At 40.6% G+C, this 23,909-nt stretch overlaps 1 protein-coding gene across 4 annotated transcripts in view; it reads left to right on the top strand.

The window, feature by feature from the left end:
* The first annotated feature begins 6,559 nt into the window (after positions 1 to 6,559).
* EHBP1 (EH domain binding protein 1) overlaps positions 6,560 to 23,909 on the top strand; it is a 3,513,379-nt gene continuing 3,496,029 nt past the window's right edge. The window contains exon 1 of one of the 4 annotated variants that reach the window (XM_044055510.1): positions 6,560 to 7,318. In XM_044055510.1, the coding sequence (XP_043911445.1) occupies positions 7,215 to 7,318 (104 nt within the window). In that variant the 5' untranslated portion in view covers positions 6,560 to 7,214. The remainder of the gene's footprint in view (positions 7,319 to 23,909) is intronic. The other 3 variants (XM_044055511.1, XM_044055512.1, XM_044055513.1) reach the window with 3 other exon arrangements.

The following is a 23,909-nucleotide window of genomic DNA, read 5'->3' on the forward strand; positions in this document are numbered from 1 at the left end:
GAAATGACATTGGTGGTTAAGGGTAAAGTACAGACATATGGAAGGAAGTAGAAATAAGAAAACCTTTGGTAACAGGTGAGACACAAGGGAAGAGAAAAAGAAATTCAGACATACACAGAGGTGGAGTATGAGAGGAGAAAAAGAAGAATGGCTGAGTAGTAGAAGTGAAAAGTATTTGGACTCTACTCAATACAGAAGTAGTACTGAGAGGATGCACAAGGGTATGTTTGAAAGAAGTATAAGAAAGTGAAAGAAAGGGGGAAACACAACTTATGATAAGACATAGCATTTCATTATAACCTATAAACCTACTGATAGTCTTCCTTCATCTTGTTGCCCGCTACGCTCCCCTCCCATCCCCCAATTCCCTCCCACCCCCAGTGGTCCTACCTTTATTACAAACAGTAACCCCTCCCACCCTTCAACCTATAAAATCATCACACCTATACTTCCTCCTACAACTTCCAACTACTATCCCTCCTACTAAGCTAATATGTACAAGCACACCATACCTATAGTCACTGCATGCACACTCCTTGTATACATCACATCTTACCAAACCTCCACCATTCCTGCACTCAACCACTACCACTATACCACCACACACACCACCACTCATATCCCACCTCTACTCTACTACTCTCTCATCAGGTCAACAACCTTCCCAATACACCCTCTATATAGACTACAGACCACAATACCTAAACTAAAAACAACCCCTCACCCTAACACAACCCTACCACCATACCCTACTGCCCACAGAACGCAATAAAAAAACTTCCCTTATAAGCAAGCATATACAGAAATTGATAAAACTAATAATCTCATCCATATCCAACCTAGCACTCAGTGGAGACATCCATCCTAATCTTGATCCCTCTATCTCCAACCCCTCCCCTCATAATCAGACTACAAACCACATCTCCCAAATCACAGCCAATAGAAAGCCAACCGACCTCCTTCGGATAAGCTTAAATATTAGAAGTATATGCAACAATGTGCTTGAATTCCATGCCACCATAGACTTCTACTCCCCTGATGTAGTGATCCTTACAGAAACATGGTTAAAACCACACATTACTAATGAGCAAATCCTCCCTGCTGGTTACAATATACTAAGAGTAGACAGACTAAACAAAAAAGGAGGTGGTATAGCTATAATATTTAAGCAGCATCTAGACATCCGGATCTTAAAGTTAGCAGCTCCCCAAATAGGTAAGGAAGAAATAATATATGACAACCTTAAAATAAACCAAAATAAAACCCTAAACATAACAGGTTGCTACTTCCCACCTGGCCAGAACATCCCTCCACTTGAAAACCTCCTCAGCTGGACTATCCACCACCTAGCCCAAGAAACTTTAATTCTAGGAGACTTCAACACTGACTGTCAATCCTGCTGTAGCAACCACCCAACCCATCATGTAAATCTTCATGGCTTCATCCAACTAGTCCAGTCACCTACTAGGATAAATAACTCCAACAAACACTACCCTTGATTGGATACTAGTCAGTTAAGAGCCCCCAGTCATATATAGCAGGCTGCTTATCTGACAGCCTCAGTGATCACTCCCCAACCTTCTTACTAAGAAAATACCTTTATAAAGCAAAACCCATCTTCTACCAACAAATACGCAAAAAAACTAACTTCAACCCTCTCTCATTAGCTCATCCCTAAAAGACTAACTGGCAACCTCTAAAATACCTCAAACTAGATATCGCAGTTGACTACTTTAATAAAACATTCCTAAGCATCCTTAATTACCATGCCCCATAAGAAATTCCCGAACTAGAGCCCAACAATCCCCATGGCTACAAAAAAACACGAAGTCTGAAATGAAAAACAGGGATAAAGCATGGGACAACTGGTGCAAAACCAAAACCCCCTCTACTAGACAAAAATTCCTAGAACTACACAATAGAACCAAAAAGCTTATAAAAACAGGACAAAATCCAATACTACCAGTCTGCCCTTACCTCCTCCCAATATAACCCCAAACAATTCTGGTCCTCAATAAACTCCATCCTCCACCCAGGTAAAGTAAGTACACCCACTCCTAACTTACTCCTCCAGAAATATTGCTACCTCTTTCAACAATCACTTCACACAAACTGTACTATCACTAGCTAGACAACACAACTCCCCCCAATAAACCCACACCATCAACTAGAACTAAATCTCCCAACTAGCTTTTCTTTCTCTCTCTGTTCCTACCTCCAAAATAAAAACTACTAACTAAACTTAAAACCACCAGATTAGCAGCAACCTCCCATGTGAATACATTCAACTTGTAGCTGACGCTCTAGCCTACCCCGTATCACTCTTGATAAACAGATCTCTGTCAGAAAGTTATGTTCCTACACTATGGAAAGTCTCACACAATTCCCCTACACAAAGGAGGCCCCTCCACAGATCTAACCAATTACCCCCCATAGCTATTCTCTCGCCACTCTCCAAAATACTAGAGAGATGCATTCATTCTCAAGTCCCAGATCACCTCCTTGCTTACAACCTCCTCTCCAACACACAACACGGTTTCCGACCTAACCATAGCACCACCACCGCCTTACTCTCTTTCTCTAACACTATCCTACAAAATAAAAATGCAGGTCATCTCTCCTCAGCTACCTTCCTAGACCTCTCTAAAGCTTTCGATATGGTCCCACACAAACAACTCCTCTCTCTTCTCAATAACCTATCCTTCTCTCAACCAGTCATCAACTGGTTTCAGAGTTACCTATCTGACCGCCAACAAGCAGTTGTTTGGCAGGACAACCTATTCCCCCAACTACCAGTCTCCATAGGAGTTCCCCAAGGGTCCATCCTGGGACCCCTACTCTTCTCTATTTTCACCAATAATCTAGCCTCAGCCACAACACGAGGCACACTCATACAATACGCAGATGACTCAACCATCATCTGCACAGCCCACTCCCTACCACAACTGCAAAAAGTCACATAGGAAGCATTTTCTTCTATTGAAACTTGGTTATCCGATGCCCAATTAATACTCAACCCAAACAAAACAAAATTACTAATCTTCCAACCCACCAAACTTACCCTAGACAGCTCTCACTTTAACATCACAGCAAAAGACACCACCATCCATCCTACTGAACACACCAAATTACTAGGAATAGAAATAGACAAACTGACATTCACATTTCCATGACCATTAAAAAAGTGCACAAAAAACTAGGAGCATTATATAGAAATCAGCAACTACTTACCAAAGCAGCTAAAATTTCGGTAGCAAATTCTCATCTTATCTCTACCCTACTCTATGCCTCTCCAATATTTACTAACCTTAGACAATGTGATCTAAATAAGCACGAAACCTACTACAACAAAATCGCAAAATTTGCCACAGGGGCTTCCTACCATACTCCCCACTATCTCTCACTAGCAGAACTGGGCTGGCTAGAGCTCCCCCACCTCCTTCAATGGTACCAACTCACACTCACCCACAAACTAATAAACCCAACCACTAAAAGTCCCATCCCTCCAGAATCTACTCCAACCCTACATAACCACGAGACCACTAACATCCAGCCACAAAAACCTCCGACAGGTCACAAGAGCCAATAACTCTGCTAGAGAAGCATTATTCTCTTGCACTATAGCCAAACTCTGGAACTCCCTCTCATCCTCAATTACCTCTAACTTCTTGCACCCACTTTAAATCCTTACTAAAATCACACTTCAAAACTTGCCAGATATGCCCTTGCAACCCCCCCTCTAATACCATTCACTCCCCCCACCCACTACCTCTCTCAGCCCCCTATCAACAACCTACTCTTAGCAAGCTTGGCTACTCATGTTCCCAGCTACCTACCACATAATACTAACTTCTTGTAGCAACAACTGCTAATGGCTGTTATGTAACTCAAAAACAGTTTGCATCAATTGTTCATGGATGAATCTCAACTACATTTTAACCATGTTTAGTATATATCACCATATTTTAAAATTGTACTATGCTCTACAGCTGTTTTACATCCGTTTTCTTCTTGTCTTGCGTCCTTGGACTAATGCCTATATTTAAATGCTATGTTTTTAACTGTATAATGCAAATAATAATGTGGAGCTTTTCTCCCCGGGCCTCCGCTAAAAACAGACCTGTGTCCAGTTGGACTCTCCCAGTCAACAAATGTAAATAAATAAATAAAAATAAACGACAAGACATAGCATTTCATACTAAAGAAGCAAAGGGGGAGACTGGAAAGTTGAAGAGATCAAATAAGACAGAGGCCTAGAAGAGCTAGAGAAAATACTATTTTTATACTGCAGTCAAGCTTTTTAATGCTGAAAACAGTACACAATTAGAACAACAATTGGTCAACAATGTAAAAATAAATAAAACACCAGAACAACCCATAGCAGTGTTGAGCAAGTAGGCTCTGCCCACACCTGTGCAAAGTACGAAGGTGTGTCCCAATAAAAACAACTGCTCAGCTTGGATAGCAGTACTGAGAAAAAAGCAGGTAGGCTAATATACTGTTTATTGCTCCCTCCTGACAATTTGTTAAATGCTGCATGTAATTCCCCCTGTCCAAAACATCTCAAATGTTAGTGAGTTCTGAAAGCAATGTAAATTAACTTTTTTCCATCAAGACCAAAACTCTATATGTCGCTTCCACACAACTTTTCTATTGCAAACATATAAAAAGCAGTTTCATCTGTCCCTTCACCAAGACCATAACTGTGGTTCTCAGAACAGCTGGCCTAAAAATATAAACACTGAGGCTGTGCTACCTCATACCAGTACCCCTTTATGTACACTAATTTTGAGAAATTTGTGCCTTAAAATAAAGCAGATGAGGTGTGTGGGGGTAAAACCCCACAATGTGGTGGAGTGTTGCCTCACTGAATACCAACCAGGACGACTGCCAGTAAGAATGGTAGAATACTCTTCAGAGCAACAGATTATGACAAAACTTATAGGAAACTTAAGCACATTAAGAGACTGTGTATTAGGGTTACCACCTGTCCCAATTTGCAGAGACAGTCCCTCTTTGGGCAGTTGTGCCCTGACCAAAACTATTAAAAATGGCAAATGTCCTGAGATTGTAGGACACAATTATGTCCCATATTTTTTAAGTAATAGTTGCATAAAATATTTTTTTCTGTATGTAAAATACCTAAATGTTACAAGAAACAGAATAAGCAACCAAACTGCTACAAGAATAAGCTTTTATTTAGGCAAAAAAGTAAATTCCTATCCTTTGTACTGACCGTGTGTGTGTCGGCCTGTAAATTTTGATGCGTGTCCCGAAAATGTCCCACTTTGGTCATTTAAAAAGGTGGCAACCCTACAGTGCATATAAGCTTTAACGAATTGTACTGCAAAATTCTACCACACAATGTCGTTTTTTTTTTTGCTTCTAAAAAGGGAGCTTATAAGATGCGTTTCCGCTTTCTCGTTATTGGTGTTACATCGTAATGGATGGGGTTTACTACTTCGCATAGGGACGAGGTACAATAGTAGCAACATCAAATCATGTGCAGGTAAATCAGACCTGAAATGGGAATATTCCGTTCCTAGAAATTAAGAACAGTTTCTAGTGGAAATAGTGTTTAGAATACTAAGGAATCAGTGCGCAGCTGTCAAACTACGCTACTGTCGTAACATTTTAAAACTTCACGCAAAGACACTACCACGGTCCAAGACCACTATTTCTGTTTATTCAGCTTGCACTAAAGTCTTCAGCAACTGGGTGTCCGACTGGCACATTTTTCGCCAAATGAACACCTACAGAATCCAACTAGTTATTTTGGGCAACGTTTTTCGCTCTACTTATTTGCAGAGATCCTCGTACTATTCAAAATCAACTGTAAAATACGCTGTAGTGCATTAAAAAACTACACCTATTCAGTTGTACACGAGGCGTGTTCTTAATTTTGAGTCTTAAAAGTCTCTGTTCTATTATGAAAGGCCCCGACACACACATTTAATGGGAAGTTTTGACACGATAGCCATGGTAAAATATCTAAGCCATACTAAGTCATCAGATCAACATTTTATGCGCACGACAATTGCTAATAATATTCTGAACTTCAAGTTGAAGATGTTTGCCCACTTTTTCCATATACAGAGACTGTGCGCTACATTTTGAAACCGTTTAAGTACTTGACACGAAAAAAAAAATCAAAGTCATATTTCAAAAATAAAGAAGTAGGTATCAGACAGACCATATTGTAGTTCAACCTCTGAAGCTATATTACTAATGGAGTGAAACAAACTGCTTCCGTACGACTCCGAAAAAGGAACGATATACAAAACAACTAATACTTCAAACGAAAACATCACCCTGTCTTTGATGCATAACTCACATCTCAGTATTCTACACTTAAATAAAAACTGTAGTTTAAACAGTAACAATTTCATAATATATACCACAACAAGCTTTCAAACAAATCTATATCACCAATTGTTCAGTAGTGATTATAAACTATATCAGCAATACCGCTTCAGCTAGCACTACTTCCGGGGTACGTCAGTACCGGAATTGAACAGACCGGAAGCTCTGCCCATTCGGGGCTGTCTGTATTTCTAAAAGACAGCCTTAAATTAAAAAAAAAAAAAAAAAAAAAAAAGTTTGGGTATTCAGACAGCTCTGGATTAATTTGAAAACATAAAGGTAAGCAGGGCAGTTGTTTACTGTCTCTGTTTAAATGTGCTTGCCGCACTGGACTACATCGTTTCCTTTATTGCGACTATAAGCAGCCCCTCTCCGCCACTAGTATTAAAAAGATTATATTCCATGCCCTCCTGTTTTACAGTGAGCCACTTTAGAGGCGAAAGCCGGAGGGATTTGAAGGCTGACGAGGTGACTGTCTCCTCTGCAGCCTCACCAGGGCTTCATTTGGCTGGACTGTTATTTGGCACTGGTGGATTTTACTGTGCAGGACAGCGCGAGGACATCAGCATTTGGTGATGTTTCTCTTTGTCTTGGTGTGCACTCCTTTTCATTCCACGTCAGTTTAGGAAGGGAATGACTACATAAAGTGGGAACGGATGACTTAATTTTAAACCATGCATCTTCCAGGCAGACTTGGCTGCTGCCAAAAGTGGAATATATCTTCTCCCTAAATTAAATGGAGCATCTGTTTGGAATGGTTTCAGAAAGCATTGCACTTCCTTGAGCAATTGTGGATTTAAAATACCAGGATAGTTTGGAATTTACTGGACTTTACGAGTTTAGTTTGGATTATGGCTTCGGTGTGGAAAAGGCTGCAACGTGTAGGGAAACATGCGTCCAAGTTCCAGTTTGTGGCATCTTACCAGGAGTTGATGGTGGAATGCACAAAGAAATGGTAAGCGCCTGGAAATGATTATGAGTTCTGTCACTGAAGTAGCCGTGACTGATGTTGGAATGCATCTTGGCTCTTCCTCTGTTCAGCTGTGATTTATTCATTGTAAAACAGTAGTGTGGACACGTCTGGGACTTGGGCGGGGTACATGCATCTCTGAGAAGTACTGCAGAGCAATGCTTCGTGTGTTTTAATGAAAAAAAAAACTTTTCTGAGTAATACTATATCGTTCATTGTTTGTTTTAGAAATTTGTTTTCTTATGGTCATACTATAATCAAAACGATTGGAGTGTTTTTGCAGTAATAAAACAATTTAAAATATTTAATCAAATGCTTTTGTATGAAGCAGATCGTGACGTTTGATAATCAGGAGATTTTATTTAATTTTTTCTTCATGTGGCATATAATTGTTCAAGATAACAAATTCCTGGAATGTTCCTGAATTTATTGTACGGCTGTTCTGGCACTGATCAGTTTGGCTGTATTAATACACATCATCATTTTAATAAACTGAAAAAATGTAGTTAGTGGTAAATAAAGATAACTGCTTTGACGGGATTGTTCTAGTTAAAGTTAAGTATAGAAGAGTGTTTAGGTCTGTGCCAAGTTAGGTAGCATTAATGCACACTGAGTATGGCAAGTGTACAATATTTCTTGTATCCCTAAGTAAAGTGATGCTGTATACTAGTGACATGACCGGAAAAACCACTGGATATTCAAATATATCTAGGTTCAGGACAAATAAATTCTCTTTATGGAAATAGACCTTTCCAATGTAGAACCAGTGTGCTGCAGGGACTGACTGGAAAATAAATCATTCAATACATAACTGTTGCAGACAAACACACATTTTAGTCAGAAATGCATTGAAAACGTGCAACACTTTTATTAGACTGAAGCATTTTAAACACTACAGTTTCTTCTTTACCCAAGAATAATGGGTAGAATGTACCCAACTAGATTAGTTTTGTACATTGTGTGGATACCTGAGTGCTGTTAAGTATATATTTAGGGAGGTATGCAGACGCACACCCATAATAATGATGATAAAAATGTTTTAAGTCTTATGATATTGTGTTATTGAAAACAATCTTTCTGTGGGATTTATAAAAAGGTAATATGCTGCATGTGTGTTGTTATTATGAACTTGCTTTCAGTTACCTCTCCATTTGGTTACTATCTGTTGCTTTCAGATATCCATTCCAAAAAAATATATATTTTAATCCAGCTAAAGGAGCATATGCTACAGTTGTGTCAATGTATGTATGTGTAATCATTCTGCTACAAAATTAATGCATAGATTGATGTGCTTAAATAGCAAGCATGTACCACATTCATGGATTTAATTATATTTCACTGCTAAAATATATTTTGCTGTGCTTAGCTTTTCCCATCATAGTCCAATTTTATTGTCCATGAACTGAGTTGTCACTCTTTGCATTGTAAGCAGCTAAACAGTATTAAAGTATAGTCACTGGTAATATATTTGCTTATGTTAAATTTCTAGTAGTTGTGATTTTCAGTTATTTAACAAGAAGATGTGGCAAGCTAAAGGTAATTAAAATGACAGTTGGCAAAATTTAAATATGTGTGCCCACTTCTGTTCCTTTTTTGAGCCCACATATTAGGTTTGTGAAATGCTATGTTGGAATTTTCTTTCTGGTTTGAAATCTTGATGACAACGGGTATCATCTTTCACTCATGTTGTGATGTTATGCTCAATATTAGACACCAAGATTTCACACCTGTGTACTGTTGTGGTATACAGGGGACTTAGAGGAGGATGTGCCTGATTTTCTTTAAGAAGAACCTAAACCAGACATTCAGGTATGACAAGTGTATGTCTGAATGCTTTTGTGGAGCTTTTTATGTTCCAGATTATGGTTGCTAAAACTGAATTTTGTAAATTCAAGTACTCTTTATTTTTAAAGGACTGACTATGATCTCGATGATTTATTTATGTTGGTGTTCTTTTCCTTAAGTTAACCTCCTATGGGTAGTGTTTACATTCCTTGATGAGAATTTCCAACTCAGCAGAATTCATAGCAACATGTACTTCTGCACTGCATTCTGCCTCATGAATCTCATAGATTTACTAAGTGCTGCTTTTATTGCCTTTTTCTCACTAATCACAGATGCAAATCTCTGATTTTTAAGTTTAGTAACATCATCTCTACGTAAAATAAGAAGATACATAATATATAGTTAGTAACAGCTTTTGTGCTTAACAATGGAACATACTCAAGGTGTAGTTAAGGAGGATATGCTAAACAGTAACGGAGTAATTTTATGTAATGCCTTTTGGTGTGTGTGTGTGTGTGTGTGTGTGTGTGTGTGTGTGTGTGTGTGTGTGTGTGTGTGTGTGTAAATGATTTAGCCATCAGAAATATTAATTAATTAATTTATTTATTTACATTTATTAACCAAGATAGTCAGATTGGGTTTATAATCCCTTTTCCACAAAGTTTTGGCTACAGATGGAACAGTATATTTACAATTGGCACAGTTACAAATGTTAAAGGTTTTAGTATAGGAAGTAATTTGGATGCATGTTTATAACCATTATTTAATTATTACTTTTAATTTACTTTCAGGTTGTATAGAATTACATCACTCAGAGGTAATTTTGTATGAGACGAGATTATGAATATCTAATGAAAATATACAAGGGTGCTAAGTATGTGTAGTTTAATTGTTAATGACCCCTGTTTTAGCTCCCTTCTCAGGCTATTTCCTGGTTGCCCATTTAGAACTCATCACCCTAGGGTAGTTAATAAGGGATCTCTGGAGCTGTCATACTGCAGAGTTGAAAGATTTGTATTTATGTTGTACTTAATGCTTCTTCCCCAGAAAGGCATATACCAACAGCTGATGTTAATATGGAAAGTTTGCAAGATGTCATACTGTAGCAAATGTCTGCCACAATATGCCAAGATCCCATGTATCTGCAGCATTCCCTGGCTTCCCTGTTGATTGCTGATGTGGTGATATGTCCTACTAGAAAAGGAAAGCTTAACAGTTTCTGCTTACGTCTTCCCACTTGGATGAATCTCCATCCCCTTGGTTGCTAGTCAGGCCAAAGTTAAGAGTCACCATTATTTGTAAATTTTGATTTAGGCTGTACCAGCAACAAGGAATGCTGATTCCTCAAAACACAGATCATGTACTTGTGTTGCCATCCAATATTCTAATTTTGTCTTGACAGTTAGTGATGCAGACAGTCTTGTATTAAGTCGTACTCTCTTCCATAAACTTTTCATTTTTTGTGTGATGTATGGTCCACGTAAAGTAGTATTAAATTACTTTAATCTTATACATCTCTTTATGGTTGTTTATTTATTTATTTCCAAATCCAGCAGTGCTTGTAACGTATCTTTCCTAAATGCATTATATACCAGTATTAAGTTTCCTCTAAAATGTCGATAAATTGTAGCAAATTTTAACGTGTGACACTTTTTTCACTGTAATTGTAATCTTTCATGGTAGGAATCCTTCTGGTAAATTTACTTTGTACTTTCTCAAGCTTTTTCAATTCTCCTTTATTTTAATGAGAAAACATTATTATACTCTAAAACTGGTTTTATGCAGAATCTTATATAATTCAGCCATGCATTTTTCTTCTCATAATGAAATGCTCTTGTATTATTGTAGGCAGACTCCACGTTTCTGTTCAGTTTTTGGCTACTTGATGAGATGAATAACATGTTATTTTGTTTACAGTTGGCTTTGTTACTTTATAATACCTGGGGTTTCTTGACCACTGTGTCAGCAGCTCCTGACATTAGACTGTATGCCTAAATATTGGTACCATCAAAGGGGAGGGCTGAAGCCATCAGACTCATCATACTCCCTCAGTACTTTATGTAACAAATTCCATTGTCATGTCACATTACAAAAAAACTCTATAGTGGGTGGTTAACTGTTATTTAGTAGTACAGGGTTTGAATGCAGAAATCTTCAACACTGATAGCAGTTGGTATATCCTGACTTTGTAGGGTTCAGCATCTGATTAAGCATTTGCTGATTATAAACTGTACTAGTCTGGGTCATTAAAGACCTTTATAAACAATAAATAAACATTGTCTGTCAAGTATTTTAACTGTGAGTGTAGCTAGTAACATAATAATGTCTATTAAATTTACACACATTCCCTTTTTAATGAGAAAGTACATATTGTAGTAGGAAGAAAAAGGCTGATTTAATTTTTTGGGAGAAGCCACACACTTCCTTGATATTTAGTTTGCTTCTTGAATTAGTCTAATTTACAGTATGTTTAAAGTCTGTAAAGTTAGTGCTTCTGTTATTACTGGAAGTAAAGGAAACCAGTTCCTTGCTCTGCACAAATGATACCTGGCCATCCTGAGCCTAGTGTGGTTGTTTCTTAAATTTAGATTTCTGGGGGTGTTCATCAATGTAAGATCATTCAACAATTTCTGGCAATTAAATGTTGTAAATACCACTATCAGCTATTCCCTTAATCTTTTATATCCCATTGAGAATTGGCTTAATTAAAATTTGCCTAGTAAGCTAAATAAACAACAACCAGGAAATGATTCTTCTAATGAAAATGCACTTAACTTGAACATTTTCAGTGTTTTCCTTTTGATAGTTCTATATTGTTTGCAGTAAATTCCAGCCTACATTTTATAATGATATCAAGTTTTAGCATTAGAAGATCTGGGTCACTGTTTTTTAAAAAAGCTTCAAAACACAGTGGTATGACAGTTGTAATCTGTAGGAATTATATCAACTGAGTGACACCAAAAATGGGAGGAAAAAAATGCTCAAATTACTTTCAACATATCTCTGAGGAAAAATCCCCCCCCCCCCAAACTTATGTATACCAATGCAGAGATCCCACAAAGTAGAGAAAGATAAACTCCAAAATAATTTTGATGAAGTGTTACTCACAGCTTTTGGTGTCATTAGGATCACTGTTAGTCTGTTGACACATTCCCGACCTATATACAGTGAAAATGTCACAACATGAGCCAGGTTCTTGTAGAAGTGGACAGCTACTGTATTAGCCTTTTTCATCCTTTATGTTATAAAAATTTATTCACAGGCAAAACATCACAGTGTCAAGTTTCTTGTTTTGTGTTGACCAGTCTGTATAGTAATTGAAAGGGTAATGTGTGTTCCCCAAATCACGTGGTTTTCCTAAGTAGTTTAGCATTTGAAGTCTGTTTTATCACGTTCACACCACTAATTAGGCCTTGCCCATTTTAGTGAAAAAAAAAGTGAAAGTGGTAAAATCGTTAAAATTCTGTTTAGTAAAACTCTTAGTAAAAGTGGTAAAAAATACACTGATGACACTAAACTGTTGCATTTCTATTCTGTATTTCCGGCCTTTGGTAAAGCCATTCCACAGGGTGGTCTGAAATATTGCCTTAACCAAGTTAATTAACTTGGAGTGAGCTTGCGTATATATACATGCGCGCGCGCGCGCACACAGACACACACACACACACACACACACACACACACACACACACACTGGAGTGAGTGGCTTTTGGATAGAAAATGGCCAGCATACCTGTATAACCAACTAAGTACAATGGGGAAATTGTAGCAGGAGTTAATTAGAGCTAGGGCTTAGTTATACAGATACATCTCTCACCTTCTGAGCAACAGTCATTCGTTGTAACTGTTTATAACGTTCATAGCCTTCAACAGACTTACTTTTGACAACATATTTGCACACTTTTTTTCCTCACTAAAGCTCTTAACATACCTTTTTAAAGATAAGACTGCTAAAGTTCCTTCCATGTCATTTAATTGTCATAGCGTGTCTTCTAAATGCAGCCATTGGATCTCTTGGAATGCCCTGAAAGGGGAGAAATGATCCCATCTGTTTGGAAATGGCTGTCATAAAGTCCTTCCGTATGCTTTCAGTATCACTTTTTTATGAGATGGTCACCCACTCATTGTCAGCCTGATACAGACCTTTGCCTGATGTGTTTGAACATGGTCTCTGACTACTAATGAGGAAGTTGACATACATTAATTTGTTCTTTGCTAACATTTAGAAATAAAATGTCTCACATAGTTGGTCCTTTTGATGGGAGTGTTGTGTACTAAGTGAGCTTATAGTCTTATTTCTTACTGTCATTAAAGAAAATGTTTTCTTGAGTTTCTTTTAAATCAGCGTTGTATTGTATAGTTGGGAAGTTAAAGTCACCCATTATGAGCAAATTCTACACAGCTATTCTGATGTATAGAAAATTTGTTCCTACTTTCATTTCTTTAGGTACAGGCTTGTGAAATCCGTATAAAAGCAATATTTTGAAAAATACTGATCCTGCCCTTATGTATATCATAAGACAACTTTGCAATTCTCAGCCTTTAGTTTATCTTATGCGTGTCCATCTCTCATTTTTACAAAATGCCACTTGCCTTCTGACTCATCATCTCTTAAACTACGTATGATAACGTAGCCATTATTTGGTGTACTCCAGTCCTTACAGTGGTGCCTTACTTCATTCGGTGTACAGGTATTTATACTATTATATTTTAACACATACTTCTACTCTTTTTTCTTATTTTGTAGCTAGTTGTAGATATTGATTTAGGGAAATCATCTGTGTAAGTCACCTGTCTGATACCCACCAGTGCTACCAATATGTGATGGCCACCAATATGTGTCGTCCCCACACTGGGCCAGTAGTCAAGAAGGCTGAATCTTCACCAGTGACACTGGAGAGGGACGTGCACTTGGAATACAAATGGATACACTCAGTATTTTCAGATGCAGACCTCTCTGCATCAAGTACAGTTTGCCTTAAAGGCACACAGGGAACACACACAGCCTGGGGTCTGGATGTCTCTATATTTATCTCCTTTCAGGTCTCCAGTAAGACTCCTCAGTGGTACAGCTCTAGGGTTGGGTCCCCTCAGCTGAGTGTCCAATCCAAGTCCTCCAGCATTCTCTCTGTAAATCCAGTGCTTCGTGTCCCTGCCCCAAGTAGCTGACACACACACACACACACACACACACACACACACACACACACACACACACACACACACACACACACACACCTGGGAAAGGCCGGCACAGGTTTATGCCCCCTTCTGTCCAGACTATAAGGTAGTTATCACTGCCACCAGACACACCACAATCAGCTACTTTAAGGCCCTTGACAAAAGATGTCTAATTGTACTGTGTAATATTAATACTAATACAAATGGTAGTAGTTCACCAAGATGGCTAGGCCTTCTGGAGTATTCCACACAGTTTCACCAAATAAATATAAGTACTCTCAAAGATTAGATACTTTCTACAAGGACCAGCAACCATAAAAGTTTTAAATGTATTTAATAATAAAAGAACTTGAAAATATTGAATATATATTTACAGTAAACCACAGAGTTCAAATCACAGAAAGTATTGAAGTTAACATTGATGGTCAGACTCATACAAATAAAGAAAAACACGCTCTAAACTAGGCTTCACTATAATCCTGACTGAATATAAAAGAATTTTACTATTCCCTAGTTAAGTGACTTACTACCATAAGGCAAGATGCTGTGTGTGAGGTTCTTTCTACTCAGGCTTCCCAAGCAGATGATGCAGTACTCCTGAGAAATTTCTTTTTTTATATCCAAAATATAATTTCCAAGAGGGCTGGCAGAATGACCTCATCTGGTCACCTATAAGTTCTCGCAGTGTTCCCCCTTTGAAGCTGAGACAGGAATTTAGCATAGATGGCTACAATACACATACAAATGTTTATGGCAGTGCCTGGCACCTCCCCTGTTTTCATTAATCTAATGAGCGAAGGCCCTTTCCCAGACCTATCATCTCCAGCCCTACTCAGCATTGTGGGGTGACGTTTTAATGGTTTAACAGCTTATTTACATTTCTCTTATTTTTCTTAAAGTTAACCTTTGCTGTCCCAGTGTCATCTGTTAAACATATACATTTAATTCAGTTGCAATAATACATGTGCTTTTTTTTCATTTCAGTAGGGTGCACTGTTGATACATTTCAACACAAGCAAACCTCACCAATATATCTTCAGCACAAACATTTGTACAAATCAGACATGCAGTTCTAATAGATTTGTCACACAAACATCTTGTATAAATCAGTTTGATGTTAAAAGGACATATCATGCTTCATAAAACTCCAGCTGGCCATGCTGCCACTTGCCCACATCATCATATCTCTACCCCGCTCGAAGATTCAAGTTAGTTTTTCAAGCGACCCTTGAGAAATGTGGCTTGAGAGAAATAAGTCTGTCTGGGAATATGTTACCCCACTCCCTCTCTGAGATTCCATCTGTATTGGCATTGCTGGCCCCACTATGGTGTTGTACTGTCATGTCATATGGCTGCAATCCTAAGCTCCACCTTAATAACTTGGCATTTTGCTGGCTGGCTATATGTAGCCATGTTAAGGGATTGCAGTCTTGTTACTACAGTGAATTTCCTTGTATACAGATAAGACTGAAGTTTCTGCAGTGCCCATACTATGGCTAGACATTCCTTTTCTACAACTGCATAGCATTCCTCCCTGGATTGGAGTCTACGGCTGAGATATACCACTGGGTACTTTTCTCCCTCTGTCTAAGGAGACCTGCCTAAATACAGCCCCACCCAATGGTTTGAAGCATCCACCTGCCCAACAAATTATTTGCTGTAATCTGGTCTGGCTAACACAGGTTGTCTTCCCAAAGCTTCTTTAAGCTTCAGGAATGCCTGCTTACATGCTGGGGTCCACACTACCTTATCTGCCCTTTTTTCCTTGTCAGGTCTTTGAGGGGAGCAGCTATGGTACTATAATTGGGGACAAACTTTCTGTAGTACCTCACTGTCCTTAAGAATGCCCTCACTTGCTTTTTCATAACAGGGGCAGGCCATGCCTGAATGGCTTTCACTTTGGTAGGTTCTGGCCTTATCTTGCTACTCTCCCCAGTGTATATTTTATTTTTATTTTACATTTGTTAACCGGGCTAATCTAACTGGATATATTTCCATTTTCAGTAGAGGCCCGGGGAGAAAAGCTCCAGTGAAACAAAATAAACATTGAAATTAAACATGTAAAAATTAAAAAAACATTTAAAAATTAAAAAATAATTAAAAAACAGTTAAAAATTAAAAAATCAATATTAATACATAATAAATGAATGGATTTCAATAGAATATCCCAGGTAGGAGACCTCTGCCATACCCATGTGACACTTACTGGGCTTAATGGTCAGCCCTGCCCTCTGCAGTCTGCCCAGCACCTCCCTGCCATGCTGAAGGTGCTCTTGCAAGGAATGGTTATAGATGGAAATATCATCCAGATAAGCAAGGGCATAATCTCCTCCTGCTCCTGCTAGGATATGATCCATCAGCCTCTTGAAAGTTGCTGGGGCATTTTTCATCCCAAACGGCAACTTCGTGAACTCATACAAGCCGAAAGGAGTCACAAAGGCTGACCTCTCTTTAGCATTGGGAGTCAAGGGCACCTGCCAGTAGCCCTTGGTAAGATGTAGTGGTCAGATACTTAGCCCCACCCAGCTGCTTTAAGGCTTCATCTGCCCTAGGCATGGTGTAAGCATCTGACCGTGTGTGACTATTTAGTTTCCTGTAGTCTACACAGAACCTGGTGCTGCCATCCTTCTTTGGTACCAGCACCACTGGGGAGGCCCAGGGATTACTGGACTCCTGGATTACTCCCAGTTCCAACATCTCCTGTATCCTCCTCCCTCAGAATCTGTCTGACTTACTCAGGCATCCTGTAAGAGGTCTGCTTTACAGGTCTTTGGGGCCCTGTGTCCACATGGTGCTGCACCAGGTGGGTGCACCCTGGTTTCCCAGTGAGCATGTCCCCAAACATCTGTAACACTGCTTGGATTTAGCGAACCTGGAAGGGGATAGCCGCTAGGACATTGCTACCCCTTCCACTGAAGTGTCAGTCGGAGCCTCCCTGAGGAGATCAGTCACCAGATCCCCCTTGGACTCCTCCTGCTGTCCACTGCAAATACTCAACACAGGGGCCTCCTTATCATGGTAAGGCCTCATCATGTTAACATGGTACAGTTTGTGCCCCTGCCTCCTGCCTAGCAGTTCTACCATGTAGTCAATATCTCTGACCTTCCATACCACATTGAAGGGTCTCTTCCAAGCTGCCTGCAGTTTATTGTGTCTGACAGGAATGTGAACCATCACTTGCTGCCCCACAGCATACTCTGACTCTAGCATTCTTGTCATATCAGACCTTTTTCTGCTGTTGGGCTCCTGCCAGGTTCTCCTGGGCCAAGCCAATGAGCTCCCTAAGCCTAGTCCTGAGGTTTAGGACATGTGCCGCAGCAGACTCCTTGTGGGATTTACACTCACCCTCCCACTCATCATGAATCATATCTGGAGGCCCCTTCACCCTATGCCCATATAGCAACTCAAAGGGTGAAAAACCTGTGATTTCCTGGGGCATCCCTATGTATGCAAACAGTAGATGGGGCAAATATTTGTCCCACTCCCTCTTAAACTGGTCTGCAAATGCCTGTAGCATGGTCTTTAGTGTAGAGTTTAACCTCTCCACAAGACCATTAGTGTGGGGGTGGTCTTTAGGTGCTTCACCCCACAGCACTTTCACAGACAAGCCAGCAGGTCTGACAAGAAATTGGCACCTCAGTCAGTATTTCTCTTGGGAAGGCTACCCTGCTGAAACCGCCACTGCCTCAGGGTATCTACTAGCATAGTCTACTACCACTAGGATATATTTCTACCATGTGGAATTTGGGGTACTCAGAGGCCCCATAATATCCATAGCTACTCTCTGAAAAGGCTCCTTAGTCACAGGCAAAGGCATTAAAGGAACTTTGACCTTGGACTCCTGCCTTATCTACATTTGGCACTGCTCACAGGTCCTGCAGTACCCTGTTACATCCCTGGCAGTCCCATGCCAATAAAAGTTCAACATAATATGTCTCTTGGTATGCTTTATGCCCATATGACCTGCAAAGGGAATGTCATGATTATGGCTAGAAGTGCCAGAGGGTAGGCTCTGGGCACTACCAACTGCTGTATTACCTCATCTTCTAGCCCTCTCTCATGGATCCACTCTCTGTACAGTAACCTTTTGTTCCAGTATACAGAACCCCCTTTTCCTTGAGAATCAGGTGTCTCCCTAGCTACCTCCCTTAAGCCTTGTAATGTAGGGTCTGAGAACTGAACCTATCTCAACTCTTATTTTTGTGACTTTTTCCAGCTCTCCTTCCACAGGAAGTCTGGTATTCTCCGACAGTGGTGCCTCACAGTCAGCCTGGGTACCACTACTCATATCTGCTCTTGCAGACACTCTGCCCAAGGGGACATTGGTACCTACCAGCAGCTGTGCTTCAGGATTTGATAAGAGGAGGTTCATCTTCAGTAGCTATTAGGACTTAGATTCTGACATTAGACTTCTCTACTTGGGAGATAAAAATCAGAATATTCCAAGGCTATCAGATACCCTCTTTCCCATCAGGTACCTTGTAGCCTTCTCTCTAGTTCTTCATTGCCACTTGAAAGTTTTGGTAAAAGAATGGTCCCAGGCTAACTTCAGCATTAACTTCAACTTGATTTATATAGGTGTTTTTTCCCACAAGATACCATTACCAATTATAAATACAGACAATGCACAAGTGAAGTCACAGTAATCATTCATCTCTTTATATGCAATACTGAAAAAGTATTTTTTAAGCGAGCTACTGAAGTTGGTCCATATCGAGCATCCTGAAGCCAATGAGATAACAAGTTCTACAGGTACAGAGTGTGATAGACAAAAGGTCCTACATCAGTACTCTCAAGATGTAACTATGGAGCCTCCAACAGGCCATGAGTGGTTGAACCTGGGACCCTAGTTGGAATATATGGCACCGGTAGCTCAGTCAGGTGATGGGGATCCAAGTAATGCAAAGACAAATATACCAACACCAGAACTTTACATATAGTCTTAAATTAAACCAGCAGGCAGTGCAGACCCCACAGAATAGGAATAATGTGTTGATAACGTGAAGTACCAGTTAGTCACCTATCAGCAGAGTTCAATAGCAAGTGTAGAAGATCAGGTTCAGTGTTGGGAATACCTAGGTAAAAGATCATTAGGTCTGCTTCAGATAAAAGGCACTGTATCTTAGATATGTTTTGGCAGATGAAAGCTTAAAGATTTAACAACTGGTTACACCTGGTCCTGAAAGACGGCACCAAGGTTGCGTGTCTTTTCTATGAATTCAAGGTTATTCCCCTCATACAGTTTGGAAGTGAGGGGATACAAGAATCCTTCAAAGTGGCATGGACTGCTATGGGCTTAGTAGTGGAAGTATTAATTTCAACCATTTACAATTTCTTTTCTCTCAACTTTCTGATTTGAAAGCCTGCATTTGCACTTGTTTCTGTCCTGTAACTCATCTAGTGCAGATACAGATTTTTAGTTTTAGCACTTTAATTTGCTTATTCATGTTCAGCACTTGTTCAGAACTTGTAAACACTAAATAAGCTACTAATTACTATAGCACTCAATCTTCCTCATTACCTAGAGGAAACAGTTTTGTACTTACTTTTCTCACTTGCTTAGAGAAAAACAGCTCTTGTACTCACTTTCCTCACTTATCTAGAGGAAAATAGTTTTTTATTCAGGCATGTCCAAGGGTCAGCTTCCAGTGTTCTCTCCTGTCTATCTGATGAATCTGGGCATCTTGAGGCAATGTAGAAATTGCCTCATGTACACAGACAACCCTCTCCTCCTACCATCCAACACTACAACCTGTGAGAGATGCACTTATCTAGCCAAACTGGAGGTAAGGCTCTCTCCAGCCAATACTGAACTTGACAGTCATGAGGAGAAGGTAAACATTTGCACCACACCACACTCATCACATAGTCTCACTAAATCTACACCACCAAAATCCACACATAATAACACAAAAACATCCGTGGAGGCTCTCAATAATAATCTGTCTAAGCAACAGAGACCTCCAAAGCAGAAACGGAAGCAATCTCTCTCCCCCAACACCACCCAAATGACACATAGCCCACAGACTCAGTGTGCCACTCAACCACAGCCAATAAGGCAAAACAACGTGCCCAATACACTAGTCATAGATGATTCTCTAATCAGGCACACTGATGTCCCACTCACCAGGCTAAACAAGGAGAAGGTTACTGTCGGCTGCCTGTCGGGTGCCAGGATCCGCCACATAACCCACGCACTCAGGCCACTCCACAACAAGTACAAATATGACTCTGTCATTGTCCATGTTGGTGTGAATGACCTGAGATGTACCTCCCTGGATTACATGAAAAGAGACATGGAAGAGCTCTCCGATCTTGTAGCCCAGGCAGGTAGGACCCTAGCCCTGAGTAGCATTCTGCCATCGCCCCGAATGATACCGCAGTACAAGGACAAAATGATTGACTTCAACAATTGGCTAAGCTTCTGGTGTCATTCTAAGGGGATCCAGTATCTGTCTGCTTGGGATGACATGGTCGACAGACCACGATGTTTTGCCACAGATGGCCTGCACCTGTCTCCCTGGGATTCCGGATACTGGCTAAGGCTCTTGCTGCCCCTATAGTGCCTTTTTTAGGCAAGGTTCAAATAACAAATTCACCACCGTAACAGGAACAGGCAAGCAAAAACTGAGGGTAATGCTACTCAATGCTAGAAGTCTAAATCTCAAAATGCACTCACTCGAGGCACCCCTTAAAATGGAGAACATCGATATATGTGCAGTGACTGAGACCTGGTTCAAGGCTCCAGCGAGCACCCCTGCACTACCAGGCTATAACTCATTCCACACTTTTTGGCCATGTAACCTGGACCGAAACACCAAAGGAGGAGGTGTGTCCATATTCATTAAGGTTATACACACCTCCAGGCTAGTTGCTCAGCATAATGCATCCGAGATTATCCAAGTGCAACTAACTCTGGGCAAAACTGCAATCCAAATTGTAGCTTGCTACAGATCCCCCACCATGCCCCAGAATTCCCACTCCTCTTTTCTTGATGTACTGGAAAATATTAGGGTTCAACCAAACACCCTAATAATGGGTGACGTCAACTACCCCACCATTAACTGGGAAAACTACTCGTGTACCAACTCCTTAGCGCAATGCTTTCTGGAATTCATAAACTCCAGTGCCCTGGATCACCCACCAGGGGCAACAATATCCTAGACCTAGTCATTACCAACATGAGTGACTGGTGTTCCACACCTGAAGTCAACTCCTCGTTGGTCCGATCCAACCATAAGCTAATCATCCTTGATATTCACATCCCACCCCCACCCCCCATTGGAGAAATTTTTTATCATGGTTTCCTTAAAGCCAACTTCATGCTTCTTAAGACAGAAGTGTTGAACTTCATGACACCCATGCAGATGGACAATGCAGTTACAACTGCTGAATCCTAAACAAATGCACTCTATAAGCACTTACACGAGTGCATGGATCATGCTATCCCAAACAGAACCAAGACACTGTCCTCCAAAAAAGGAAGCCAATCTGGTGGTCCCCGCCATAAACAAACTGTACAACAGAAGGAAGAAACTGTTGCAAAAGAGAGTAAAATCCCAAGAGTGGAGGGGCTCCCTGATCAGCCTCAGTAAGAAGCTGAGATCCCTTATAAGATCCTCCAAAGCTAGCTACAAAAACAAAATCACCACTAATTCTAAAGACAACCACAAAACATTCTATAACTATGTCAAGAATCTTGATGGCAACTCCCAAATCTGCTCTGAGTTACAGCACAAAGGCACGAAAATTACAGAACCAACTGATATTGCCAACATCCTGGCAGATAGGTTCAGTGCTAACTTTACCCCCTCTCACCCCCTAAAGGGCCCATATCTATACAGGAAGAATGCAGAGTCCCTGTAATCACAACTACACAGGTAAAAGCTGCACTCTCTAAAGCCAAAAACACAGCATCCATGGGACTGGACAACATCCCAGGCTGCGTTTTATACTAACTTCAGAACGAACTGGCACCCCACTTAAACACCATGTGTAATAATAGCCTGGCATCAGGCTTTGTGCCCACTGAATGGCACACAGCAACAGTTATCCCACTCCACAAATGTGGAGCCACCGCTAATCCCGGGAACTATCAAGCTATTAGCCTGACGAGCCTGGTCTGCAAGGCCATGGAACGTATCATCATGGAACTCATAAACAAAGACATTGGTAACCTCCAAACTCTGGATTCCACCCAGTTCGGGTTTGTGAAAGGCAGATCACGCCTCCTGAACCTGATCGACTTCTTTGAGGCAGTCGTCAAAGCCGTAGATGAGGGTAAGGTGGTTCACACAGCCTATCTTGACCTCGCCAAGGCTTTCAACACCATCCCCCATTCTGGAATTATAGCTAAACTCACTAAACTAGGTATAAATCCCTACGTCACAAGATGGGTTGCCAACTGGCTCACTGACAGAACCCACACTGTAAAAGTTGCAGACTCCAAATCTGACCTCAAAGCAGTGGCAAGTGGAGTACCATAGGGTTCCATCCTGGGACCTCTCCTGTTTGGTATCTACTTCTCTGAAGTACAGGCTAACACAGAAGGCCTCTGGCTAACGAAGTTCGCAGGTGACTGCAAACTAGGAGCCATAGTCAAGAACCCAAATGATGCGGACATCCTACAGGAGGGCCTCACTGACACAGATCCCTGGTGTCAGAGCCATGGCCTCAAGCTCATTGCCAAAAAGTGCAGTGTCATCCCTTTTGGTAAAAACTCTGTACCCATGAACTACCACATAGGCAGCAATCTACTTAACACCGAATGTGTGATAAGAGACCTTGGGACCCAGGTGGACAGTAGTCTCTCCTTTAAAGTCACATCGCCACATCGCCACAGTAGTCAGGAAGTCCTTCTACGTGGCACACCTCATCATAAAAGGATTCTCATCCAGGAAAAAAGAGGTCATTGTTCTCCCCTACTCGACACTCATTAGACCCATTATAGAGTACAACGCCCCTTTTGGAATGTACCTCACAAGACCTCTGCAGCAGCTGGAAAGGCCACAGAAGTACCTCACAAAGAGGATTAGTGGCCTCAAACAAATGCCCTACACTGACCGCCTCAAAATGTCCAGCTTTACTCCGTAGCATATCACCTACTCCGAGGTGATCTCTGCCTAACATATAAAGCTATGTCAAACCCAGAACTGTTGGACATGCTGCACCTAGAGAAATCCCAATCCGTCCGAGCTACATGCTGTAGGGACCTAAACCTTGTCACCACAATAAACAGGACATGCTGGTGGGATAGATTCTTGTCCCAGAGACTTATCATACTTTGGAACAGGCTGCCCATCTATGTCAAGCAAAGTTCTTCATTAGCACTCTTCAAGAAAATTCTTGATGAGTGGGTGGGAAATAGGAAATACACCCCGGGGATCACTTCTGTGTCTCTGCTCGACAGTGGCACAGGAAAATAACTTTCTTGGGTGGCGTAAGCCAGGGAACCTTGTTGGCTAGGCTTACATAGGCCTTTGGTCCGATAGCCTAGTACCTACCCATGAACCTGTGAACCTATAAGAAAGTCATTGTTGTATGGCTTCAAGATAGGCAGCCAGGGAATGTACAGTCATCATCTCATCCTGGGAGAATTTGGGTTTCATTC

This window comes from Protopterus annectens, chromosome 1.part2, assembly GCF_019279795.1.
Source record: "Protopterus annectens isolate FY-2018-M chromosome 1.part2, PAN1.0, whole genome shotgun sequence".
In the NCBI taxonomy this organism is placed as follows: domain Eukaryota; kingdom Metazoa; phylum Chordata; order Ceratodontiformes; family Protopteridae; genus Protopterus; species Protopterus annectens.